This window comes from Panulirus ornatus, chromosome 15 (assembly GCF_036320965.1).
Source record: "Panulirus ornatus isolate Po-2019 chromosome 15, ASM3632096v1, whole genome shotgun sequence".
Lineage (NCBI taxonomy): Eukaryota > Metazoa > Arthropoda > Malacostraca > Decapoda > Palinuridae > Panulirus > Panulirus ornatus.
This window is the reverse complement of record NC_092238.1, coordinates 51,061,335-51,074,416: the sequence shown is the minus strand read 5'-3', so window position 1 is coordinate 51,074,416 and position 13,082 is coordinate 51,061,335. Positions and strand designations below refer to the sequence as shown.

General features: G+C 41.2%; 1 protein-coding gene across 3 annotated transcripts in view; it reads left to right on the top strand.

Annotated features, from left to right (window-relative positions):
• Positions 1-13,082, top strand: part of LOC139753873 (uncharacterized) — a 140,674-nt gene that overhangs the window by 70,149 nt on the left and 57,443 nt on the right. For all 3 annotated transcript variants that reach the window (XM_071670831.1, XM_071670829.1, XM_071670830.1), the window contains exon 6: positions 11,645-11,786. In XM_071670831.1, coding sequence (XP_071526932.1) covers positions 11,645-11,786 — 142 coding nt within the window. The remainder of the gene's footprint in view (positions 1-11,644; positions 11,787-13,082) is intronic.

Sequence of the window (13,082 nt, the reverse complement as noted above, 5' to 3'; positions counted from 1 at the left end):
GGCAATTATCACATTTGCTGTTCAAAGATGTTGGTTTAGGATTTACATCTTTCATACTTGTTTGCCTTTTCCCTCATGAGTGAGATAGCACCAGGAAAAGATGAAGACAGGCCTTATATGCTTACATCCATTCTCAAGCCATCATATGTAATGCACTGAAACCACAGTCCTCTGTCCATAACCAGGCTCCACAGACCTTTCATTGTTTTCCCCCAGTAGTTTCATATTCCTTGGTTCGTGATTCTGTCCTCTGACAGCACATTGCCTCATTTTTACCACATTGCCATTTGGTGTTTATGATGTTAAAGAACAATTATCTTCAAACAGATGCATAGGAAAGAAAATCAGTATAAGACCAAAAACAGCATCACAGATATATGATCATCATAAACATTAACATGCTTGTGGTGTTACAAATCTCCTTAAGGTTATTGTAATGTTGATGATTGTTTAAGATTTACTATTTGGTGTGCATAATATTATAGAGTAATTTTGTACAGATGAATGGGCCTAGTTTTGGATAGGGGTGGGCTTTGGTTTTTGTGCATGATACCTGACAGCTAGAGACTGATTGAAGCCATTTCTTCATTTGTTTGTGGCACTACCTAGCTAACATTGGAAATCGTGAACATATAAAAGAAATTTGAGCAAAAATGTCATTGCAGGTTGATATGATTATCATAAACATTTACAGAGGTGTGTGTCTGGAAAGGGTGCCTAATGTCACTATTGTTGTTTAATCATTTTATGTGTGGGGTGGTGACGGAGGTGCACGCTAGGACCTTGGAGAGAGGAGCAGGTATGCAGCGTGTATGTGTGTGTGTGTGTGTGTGTGTAAGGCATGCAGGGGATAGAGTGAATTGGAGTGATGTGGTTTACAGGGAACAACATCCTATCATTGGGCTGAACCAGGTTGCATGAAGCATTTAGGGGAAACTATGAAGTGGTTTGTTGGGCCTGGTTTTAGTTGGGGGCTCTGTTTTTGGCACATTATGCATGACAGCTTGACAGTGGGCATGGGCAATTGAGGCCATTTCTTTGTCCACTCCTGGAATTACCTCACTAAGGTAGGATATGATGAACAAGTATGGAAAATAACTTTAAGAGCAGAATTGCCATCACAAATTAATAACTAATGTACACATTAATTGAGGTGGGTCTGCACCAAAGGTGTGTAATGCCAACATGGCCATAAAGTCTGTTCCTGGATAGAGTGATGAAGGAGGTTTATGTAGGAGTCTTAGAAAGAGGAGCAGGTATGAAGACTGTTAGGGCTTTTGGGGGTGGGTGAGGTAAGTCATTGTTTGCTGATGATTTGGCACTGGTGGCAGATTTGCGTGAGAAACTGCAGAAGGGTGTGTGAGTTTAGGAGTGTGCATTAAAAGGAAATAGTCGAGAGTAAATGGGTATGAAGGATGGAAGGAAAAGAATTCAAGTGCAGGGGCCTGTCGCATGAAGGAAGGTGATGAGGAAAGGCATCTGGAATGGATGGGATTACAGCTAAAATGTTGAAGCATGGAGGTAATGTGAGAGAGTGGATGCATTTGATATGTAATTTAGCATGGAAACATAAGGTTGTACTTCAGGATTGTGTGAAAGCTGTTATTGTTCCTTTATTCAAAGGAAAAAGTGCTAAGGATATGTGGAGCAATTGTAGGGGAACAAGTCAGTTAAGTATACCAGGAAAAGAGTGTTGATTGATCGAGTGATGGAGGTGACTGAATAGAATAAGTGAGGAGCAAGGTTTTTTTAGGAAAGGCATGGAATGTGTGTATCAGATTTTTTTGGTAGGAATGAATGTAAAAAAGTATTTAGAGAAAGGTAAGAAGATGTATGCATCTTTTATGAAAAACATATGACGGTAGAGTGGAGTACTGTATGGGATGTGTTAATGATATGTGTGGTAGGTGGACAACTGTTAGATGATGTGAAGGCTTGCTGTAGAGAAGCAAATGCATGGAGAAGAGTGATGGAGACTTGAGCTAAAGTTTATATATAGAGGTAGTAAAAGCTTTGCGGAAGATGAAAGCCGGCAAGGCAGCAGGTTTGGATGGTATTGCAGTGGAATTTATTAAAAAAGGGGGTGACTGTATTGTTGACTGGTTGGTAAGGCTATTTAATGTATGTATGACTCAGGGTGAGGTGCCTGAGGATTGGCGGAATGCGTGCATAGTGCCATTGTACAAAGGCAAAGGGGATAAGAGTGAGTGCTCAAATTACAGAGGTATAAGTTTGTTGAGTATTCCTGGTAAATTATATGGGAGGATATTGATTGAGAGGGTGAAGGCATGTACAGAGCATCAGATTGGGGAAGAGCAGTGTGGTTTCAGAAGTGGTAGAGGATGTGTGGATCAGGTGTTTGCTTTGAAGAATGTATGTGAGAAATACTTAGAAAAGCAAATGGATTTGTATGTAGCATTTATGGATCTGGAGAAGGCATATGATAGAGTTGATAGAGATGCTCTGTGGAAGGTATTAAGAATATATGGTGTGGGAGGCAAGTTGTTAGAAGCAGTGAAAAGTTTTTATTGAGGATGTAAGGCATGTGTACGTGTAGGAAGAGAGGAAAGTGATTGGTTCTCAGTGAATGTAGGTTTGCGGCAGGGGTGTGTGATGTCTCCATGGTTGTTTAATTTGTTTATGGATGGGGTTGTTAGGGAGGTGAATGCAAGAGTTTTGGAAAGAGGGGCAAGTATGAAGTCTGTTGGGGATGAGAGAGCTTGGGAAGTGAGTCAGTTGTTGTTCGCTGATGATACAGCGCTGGTGGCTGATTCATGTGAGAAACTGCAGAAGCTGGTGACTGAGTTTGGTAAAGTGTGTGAAAGAAGAAAGTTAAGAGTAAATGTGAATAAGAGCAAGGTTATTAGGTACAGTAGGGTTGAGGGTCAAGTCAATTGGGAGGTGAGTTTGAATGGAGAAAAACTGGAGGAAGTGAAGTGTTTTAGGTATCTGGGAGTGGATCTGGCAGCGGATGGAACCATGGAAGCGGAAGTGGATCATAGGGTGGGGGAGGGGGCGAAAATTCTGGGAGCCTTGAAGAATGTGTGGAAGTCGAGAACATTATCTCGGAAAGCAAAAATGGGTATGTTTGAAGGAATAGTGGTTCCAACAATGTTGTATGGTTGCGAGGCGTGGGCTATGGATAGAGTTGTGCGCAGGAGGATGGATGTGCTGGAAATGAGATGTTTGAGGACAGTGTGTGGTGTGAGGTGGTTTGATCGAGTAAGTAACGTAAGGGTAAGAGAGATGTGTGGAAATAAAAAGAGCGTGGTTGAGAGAGCAGAAGAGGGTGTTTTGAAATGGTTTGGTCACATGGAGAGAATGAGTGAGGAAAGATTGACCAAGAGGATATATGTGTCGGAGGTTGAGGGAACGAGGAGAAGAGGGAGACCAAATTGGAGGTGGAAAGATGGAGTGAAAAAGATTTTGTGTGATCGGGGCCTGAACATGCAGGAGGGTGAAAGGAGGGCAAGGAATAGAGTGAATTGGAGCGATGTGGTATACCGGGGTTGACTTGCTGTCAGTGGATTGAATCGGGGCATGTGAAGCGTCTGGGGTAAACCATGGAAAGCTGTCTAGGTATGTATATTTGCGTGTGTGGACGTATGTATATACATGTGTATGGGGTGGGTTGGGCCATTTCTTTCGTCTGTTTCCTTGCGCTACCTCGCAAACGTGGGAGACAGCGACAAAGCAAAAAAAAAATTATATATATATATATATATATATATATATATATATATATATATATATATATATATATATATATATTTATTCATTTTTTATTATACTTTGTCGCTGTCTCCCGCGTTTGCGAGGTAGCGCAAGGAAACAGACGAAAGAAATGGCCCAACCCCCCCCATACACATGTATATACATACGTCCACACACGCAAATATACATACCTACACAGCTTTCCATGGTTTACCCCAGACGCTTCACATGCCCTGCTTCAATCCACTGACAGCACGTCAACCCCGGTATACCACATCGCTCCAATTCACTCTATTCCTTGCCCTCCTTTCACCCTCCTGCATGCTCAGGCCCCGATCACACAAAATCTTTTTCACTCCATCTTTCCACCTCCAATTTGGTCTCCCTCTTCTTGTTCCCTCCACCTCCGACACATATATCCTCTTGGTCAATCTTTCCTCACTCATCCTCTCCATGTGCCCAAACCACTTCAAAACACCCTCTTCTGCTCTCTCAACCACGCTCTTTTTATTTCCACACATCTCTCTTACCCTTACGTTACTCACTCGATCAAACCACCTCACACCACACATTGTCCTCAAACATCTCATTTCCAGCACATCCATCCTCCTGCGCACAACTGTATCCATAGCCCACGCCTCGCAACCATACAACATTGTTGGAACCACTATTCCTTCAAACATACCCATTTTTGCTTTCCGAGATAATGTTCTCGACTTCCACACATTCTTCAAGGCCCCCAGGATTTTCGCCCCCTCCCCCACCCTATGATCCACTTCCGCTTCCATGGTTCCATCCGCTGCCAGATCCACTCCCAGATATCTAAAACACTTCACTTCCTCCAGTTTTTCTCCATTCAAACTCACCTCCCAATTGACTTGACCCTCAACCCTACTGTACCTAATAACCTTGCTCTTATTCACATTTACTCTTAACTTTCTTCTTCCACACACTTTTCCAAACTCAGTCACCAGCTTCTGCAGTTTCTCACATGAATCAGCCACCAGCGCTGTATCATCAGCGAACAACAACTGACTCACTTCCCAAGCTCTCTCATCCCCAACAGACTTCATACTTGCCCCTCTTTCCAAAACTCTTGCATTTACCTCCCTAACAACCCTATCCATAAACAAATTAAACAACCATGGAGACATCACACACCCCTGTCGCAAACCTACATTCACTGAGAACCAATCACTTTCCTCTCTTCCTACACGTACACATGCCTTACATCCTCGATAAAAACTTTTCACTGCTTCTAACAACTTGCCTCCCACACCATATATTCTTAATGATTTTTATGTCCCTCAAAACTTTTGCTTCTTGTACAAGCATATTCTGGTAAATGTCCCAGAACTTAACCCTGGGACACTTGACTGATGTGTGTGTGTGTGTGTGTGTGTGTGTGTGTGTGTGTGTGAGTGTGTGTTTATCAGTTTGCACTGTATGAGGAGAAAGTTCTACTCTCATTGGCATTGTATCCTAAACTTTCTATGTCATCAGGTAGCCTTTTAACCCTTTGCAAACTGCTGGCTTGTCCAGTCTCTTTGATCTTTTAATTGCAGCCACCCACCATTCTTACACTCAGTCAACACTTCTCAACAACCTTTGTTACCATCTTTGTGTTCTGCTTCTTGTCAGAGTTTCTTATGAAGAAATCTTTACTGTCAGTGTCATCCAGCTGATTTAGAAACTTGAAGACTGTTATCAGATCCCCCCTTCTCTCTTCTCACCACCATGATAGGTAGCTATGTAGCCCTTTGCCTCTCATTGTAGCTCAGTTCTCTTAATTCAGGTACCATCTTATTTGCTCTTTTCTGTACCCTCCTCTGAATCTTTATGCTTATTTAGGTTTCTTTAGGTTTAGTGACCAGACTTCCGAGGCATTGTCCAGTTTTGATATAAGTTGTCAGCATCTAAGCAAATATATCTTAATCCATATACTTGAATGTGATTCTAGTATTTCCAAGCAGACAATTTATCTATTTCATAGTTTCCCTCATGTGTAACTCTGGTGGCAAATGAAGCTCGATGTTGACTCCAAGGTTTCTTTCACAAACATGTTCACATGTGATTTACTTCCCACTAGGCAACAATCTTACCTAATGTGATTTACTTCCCACTGGGCAATAATCTTACCTGGCCTTGTGTCCCTCAATCCCATCCCATTCTAATTTTCTTGCACATGGATTGAATCTAACCACCCATTTGTCCTGATGACTCTTAGAGTTCTAGGTCTCCATTTAAGTTGAAGCATTCATCATTATTCCTTACCTGCAAACATTTTTAGGTATGAGTCCAGACCATCAGGCAAATCATTTACAAACACCAAGAATACCAGTGGGCCCAACGCCCATCCCTGCAGCACACCACCAATGACCTCAACCCACTTAGGGAATGCAACTCTTTCCTGTGTCTTTACCCCCTTCTACAAAGATAAGCTCTCCAGTGAAGGAGTTTGCCCCTATACCTTCCTGTAGTTCCAGATTCTTTATCAGCTTTTGATGGGCTATAGTGTCAAAGGCTTTCTGGCTACCAGGAACACACAGTCTTTGATTTGAGATGGAGGTCACCCTGTCATAAAAATCTAAAAGATTGGTTATGCATTACCTTCTCTCTGTGAAACCATGTTGCCTGCCAGTTAGGTATTTTCTTCTTTGCAAGAGCCTTCTCTCCCTGAAACCATTTTGCTTGTTTGTTAGGTAGTTTTTCCTATGCAAGGAATCATTCTTTACTTTCTGACTGTTTCCTCCAATGTTTTACAAGACACGCTTTTAGTGAGACTGGCCAGTAAGTCATTGCAATTTCCCAATCACTTTTCTTGAAGTGCCTTCTTTGGTATTTTGAGTGGCTTGGCAAGTGCCAACACACATTCCTTTAGCACCTATGAAGAAACTGCATCAGGAACATAAGCCTAGTATGGGGAAACTTCATCCCTGAAACCACATTGCCTGTCTGGTAGGTAGTTTCTCCTTTGCAAGAAATCATCCATTTACTTTCTGACCATCACTGCCAATGTTTAACAAACCACACTTTTAGTGAGGTTGGCCTGTATGTCATTGCAATTTTCTAGTCCCTTTTCTTGAACTAATTGCCTTCTCTCACATTTTTTATATTACCTCATCCATAAGAGATATTTTTTATTATTATTATACCTAATAGCTGTTTCCCACGTCAGCAGGGTAGCGCAAGGAAACAGATGAGGAATGGCCCAACCACCCACATACACATATATATATTCATAAATGCTTATACACGCACATATACATACATATACATTTCAGCGTATACATACTTATACATACACAGGCATATATACACATGTACATATTCCTACGTGCTGCCTTCACCCATTTCTGTCGCCACCCCGCCACACATGAAATAACATTCCTCCAGTGGGGTCTTGCCAGGAAAAGATGAAAGAAGGCCACATTCATTCATTCTCAGTCTCTAGCTGTCATGTCATGTGTAATGCACTGAAACCACAGTTCCCTTTCCACATCCAGGCCCCGTACACCTTTCCATGGTTTACCCCAGACGCTTTACATTCCCTGGTTCAATCCATTGGCAGCATGTCCACCCTGGCATACCACATCGTTCCATTTCACTCTATTCCTTGGACGTCATTCACCCTCCTGTATTTTCAGGCCCCGATTGCTCAAAATCTTTTTCACTCCATCCTTCTGCCTTCAATTTGGTTTCCTGCTTCTTGTTCCCTCCACCTCTGACACATATATCCTCATTGTCAATCTTTCCTCACTCATTCTCTCCATGTGTCCAAACCATTTCACCACAACCTCTTCTGCTCTCTCAACCACACTGTTTTTATTAAACAATGTTATTGAATAGCCTGGCAAGTGCCAACGCATATTCCATTAGCACTTATGGAGAGACTTCATCAGGACCATAAGCCTAGGATGGTTCTTTGCCTTCCAAACTTTCTCTCTCCTCCCATCTTTGTAATGCTAGTACAGTATTGTATTCCAGAGTAATAACACTATTAACCCATTCATTATGACTCACTGTAGATATAAAGATGCCTCTGTGAGGAGGGATTTCAATAAACCAACAAGCTGATTATTTCATATTTTGCCTGGAAATTGGTAGAACACAGCCCAGAATGAAAAAAAGTCTATTTATAACATGGTTGCTCTTCTGATCTTGTAGAAGGGTCAAAATTTGCTTGTGTATGAGGGGAGATTCATGTTAGCATGACATATAAGCTTTCTGAATTTTTCCTTTCCACATTTTTTTCATTTTCATCATGATATTACATTTGGATTCTTTCTTGTTTGCATTAATATAAATCATTTACTTGAGTATGTGTTTCTCTTGAATGTTTATTCTAATGATATGTGTTGGCATGATCTAAAGATCTTTCCAGGAAAGTTATTTCAGTCTTATTTCATTTACTTCTGTAAGTCCTAGTTTCCTGTCTAGTATTTTTTGTATTATATAGAATGGGTGACTCCATAAAGAAAAGTATATTTCGTAAATACTGTAAGCTGTTTTCCTGGCAACTCTGGGAAGACCTGCGATGAAAAGCTATTTTTTTTTTTTTTTTTTTTTATATACTTTGTCGCTGTCTCCCGCGTTTGCGAGGTAGCGCAAGGAAACAGCCGGAAGAAATGGCCCAACCCCCCCCATACACATGCATATACACACGTCCACACACGCAAATACACATACCTACACAGCTTTCCATGGTTTACCCCAGACGCTTCACATGCCTTGATTCAATCCACTGACAGCACGTCAACCCCGGTATACCACATCGCTCCAATTCACTCTATTCCTTGCCCTCCTTTCACCCTCCTGCATGTTCAGGCCCCGATCACACAAAATCTTTTTCACTCCATCTTTCCACCTCCAATTTGGTCTCCCTCTTCTCCTTGCTCCCTCCACCTCCGACACATATATCCTCTTGGTCAATCTTTCCTCACTCATCCTCTCCATGTGCCCAAACCACTTCAAAACACCCTCCTCTGCTCTCTCAACCACGCTCTTTTTATTTCCTCACATCTCTCTTACCCTTACGTTACTCACTCGATCAAACCACCTCACACCACACATTGTCCTCAAACATCTCATTTCCAGCACATCCATCCTCCTGCGCACAACTGTATCCATAGCCCACGCCTCGCAACCATACAACATTGTTGGAACCACTATTCCTTCAAACATACCCATTTTTGCTTTCCGAGATAATGTTCTCGACTTCCACACATTCTTCAAGGCCCCCAGAATTTTCGCCCCCTCCCCCACCCTATGATCCACTTCCGCTTCCATGGTTCCATCCGCTGCCAGATCCACTCCCAGATATCTAAAACACTTCACTTCCTCCAGTTTTTCTCCATTCAAACTCACCTCCCAATTGACTTGATCCTCAACCCTACTGTACCTAATAACCTTGCTCTTATTCACATTTACTCTTAACTTTCTTCTTCCACACACTTTACCAAACTCAGTCACCAGCTTCTGCTATTTATTTGTTTATTTATTTATTTATTTATTTATTTGTTTATTTACTTTCTACAAAGTTGAGTTCAGCATTTTTTATTCATTTCTTATGTGTTTATATTTCATTTTGCAGTATTGTGTGGACAGACATTGCCAGCTGATCTGTGTCCAGTTTTGTCATCTGTTGTGCAGTGCTTGGATCGTCAATTTCAGAGCTGTTGCTGTTTTCTGTTTCACTTTTCTCTTTTTCTTCTTCACTTTGTTGCTCACTGAGTTCATTAGATTATCAAAGCTCGGATATCATGAATTCTTATGATACCTACTTCCTGGGCTCAAGATGGGCTGACAGAGACTGAAGATGGCTCAGCAGCTTGTGGATATCATATTCTGATGGTTACTGACTAACATACTCAAATACACAGTTGGCTTATTGTCTGGCTTCAGTTTCATGTCTTGTTTCTTAATATTATTATTATTATTTTGCTTTGTTGCTGTCTCCCGCGTTTGCGAGGTAGCGCAAGGAAACAGAAGAAAGAAATGGCCCAACCCACCCCCATACACATGTATATACATACACGTCCACACACGCAAATATACATACCCATACATCTCAATGTACACATATATATGCACACACAGACACATTCATATATACACATGCACACAATTCACACTGTCTGCCTTTATTCATTCCCATCGCCACCCCTCCACACATGGAATAACATCCCCCTCCCCCCTCATGTGTGCGAGATAGCGCTAGGAAAAGACAACAAAGGCCCCATTCGTTCACACTCAGTCTCTAGCTGTCATGCAATAATGCCTGAAACCACAGCTTCCTTTCCTCATCCAGGCCCCACAGAACTTTCCATTTACCCCAGACGCTTCACATGCCCTGATTCAATCCATTGACAGCACGTCGACCCCGGTATACCACATCGATCCAATTCACTCTGTTCCTTGCCTGCCTTTCACCCTCCTGCATGTTCAGGCCCCGATCACTCAAAATCTTTTTCACTCCATGTTTCCACCTCCAATTTGGTCTCCCACTTCTCCTCGTTCCCTCCACCTCTGACACATATATCCTCTTTGTCAATCTTTCCTCACTCATTCTCTCCATGTGCCCAAACCATTTCAAAACACCCTCTTCTGCTCTCTCAACCACGCTCTTCTTATTTCCACACATCTCTCTTACCCTTACGTTACTTACTCGATCAAACCACCTCACACCACATATTGTCCTCAAACATCTCATTTCCAGCACATCCACCCTCCTGCGCACAACTCTATCCATAGCCCATGCCTCGCAACCATACAACATTGTTGGAACTACTATTCCTTCAAACATAGCCATTTTTGCTTTCCGAGATAACGTTCTCGACTTCCACACATTCTCCAAGGCTCCCAGGATTTTCGCCCCCTCCCCCACCCTATGATTCACTTTCGCTTCCATGGTTCCATCTGCTGCCAGATCCACTCCCAGATATCTAAAACACTTTACTTCCTCCAGTTTTTCTCCATTCAAACTTACCTCCCAATTGACTTGACCCTCAACCCTACTGTACTTAATAGTACTATTTCTTAATAAAGTTACTATTTTTCTTCTCACCAATACATCATGTACAATGTTAAGAGGATGTTGTGATAGCTACAAGTGTAGTCAACATAAATGATTTTTGGTGTTGCTGTCGCAATATCCCAGTGTGAATGGGAAGAATGTATCAATCAATATCTCACATATTTTTTCATTGTCCTCAAGAATTCTTCCATCCAAGTCCCTTAGCTTGATTTGCTACTGTTTAACGAACTGTTTGAATCTGATGAAATTAGGGGAAAATTTTGGATTGTTTTTTCCTGTCCACATACATGCTCTTTTCAAACTCTTTCTGCTCCACCCTCCTTATCCTGCGTACTCATCCCTTGCTTTCCTGTACCTTTCATACAAGTGGCCAGCTGCAATGTCTTTTATTTCTCGGAGAACCTTCCATCTCCCAGTCACTGTTCTCAAAGAACCTAATCAGCTCCACTAAGTTTCCTTAATTGTACTTCATCTTTGGGTTCATTAGCCCCCTGATCCTCCTCTTGTGTCCTCCTTCATCACATATTCAAAATGAAGCACTGCATGATCTCTCTTTCGAGTAGGATTATCATATTTCAAATGTTATATTTCTATGCTAGTGTTTGCAAAGATAATCTCATATAGAGATAGAGTAATATTTCCTCAAGTTCTTGTATGCTCTGTGATGATTTTGGTATAGATACTGTCTTGTTAACCTTTGGGGAATTAGTGTCTCCATGACTCAGCATCTCCATGCAAATCCAAGTTTTCTCACGATATTTCTCCATAACTGAAATTCCCTCAGTGTGTGTGTGTGTGTGTGTGTGTGTGTGTTACACTTGATATTATTGATACACAGGTTAGTAATAAGTTTAGGAGCTAATTCATGTATTGCATATATTCTTTTATTTTTAGGTGTGTATTTCTTGAATGGTGTGGTGTACAAGAGGCAGCAGCAGTTGGAGATGATTTACTAAGTCAGGTGATCCACAAATATATACAACTCTCTGAATCTTCTCAGCATATATATAGCATGAGCTCCATACTTCATATGAAGGTATTAAGATTTCTATTTGTATATTTAGCATTCACTTTCTTCTCTGAGAACAGGTTAGTTTTTGCAGAATCTTATCTTTTTTCTTGATATGTTTGTGTGTATTTTAGAGTTGAAAATAAGAATTTGAAACAGTTGTCAAAGAATTATTTATATTTTTCTAGCTCGCCTGCGAGTGAAGTTCTTTTGTGCTTATTTGGTTGATAAGAATTAAGATGATTTAAGGTAAGTCTGAAAAGCAGTAAGGATTCTCTGTATGAAACGATTTTATTGAAAAAAATTACCCCGAATTTTAGATTCTTTTCTTGGTGAATTGATTTGTATTTCAAAAAAGGTAAGAGTAAATGAAGCAATGGGAGTAGGTAAGGAATGGAAGGTATTAGAGAAACAGTGTTTGGACGTGCAAGAGATGTATGTGGCATGCAAAAGATGGGAAGTGGTGAGATTAGAAAGGGTAGTCAGTGTAGGATGAAGAAGTAAACTTTTTGGTGCAAGGGAAAAGGGATGTGTTTGTGTGGCACTTACAGGGAAGGAGTGTAAATGATTGGTGGATGTATAAGAGTAAGCAGGAGGAGATCAAGAGGAAGGTGCAGAGGTTGAAAAAGAGGGCAAATAAGAGTTAAGATGAGCAAGTATCAGTACACTTTATGGAGAATGAAATGTTGTGGAAGGAGGTACGTTTGTGCAAAAATCAAAAAGCAAATGGGTACATTGATGAAAGTGGCAAAAAGGGATGTGGTAACAAGTAGTGATAAATTAAGGGGTTAGAGAAAGTATTTTGAAGGACTGTGTTGAATGTTTTATGATAGGGTGGCAGATGTAAGGTGTTTGGGTTGGGTTGGTATGCAAAGTGAGAGTCTTGAAGAATGTTTCAGTGAAGAGAGAAGAGATGAAAGCCTTGCGTCAGAGGAAACATGGGATGGTGACTATAGTGGATGGTATTGCTATTGAATTTATTTAGAAAAGGGGTGACCATGTTGTTGATTGGCTGGTTAGGATTTTCGGTGCATGTATAGATCATGTCAGGTGCCTGAGGACTTTCAAAATGCATTTATAGTGCCACTGTACAAAAGCACAGTGGACAAACTATAGAGGGACAAGTTTTTCATGTGTAACAGGTAAGTTGAAAGAAAGGGTAGTGATTGAGAGGGTAAAGGCATGTAAAGAGCATCAGAATGGGGAGGAGGAATGTGGTTACTTAAGTGGTAAGGATGTGTCGGTCATATCTATGTATTTTTGTCTCTGACCTGTTCCATATGGGAATTCCCTTGAGAGGATGGCCACAGCAGAGTCTCCATA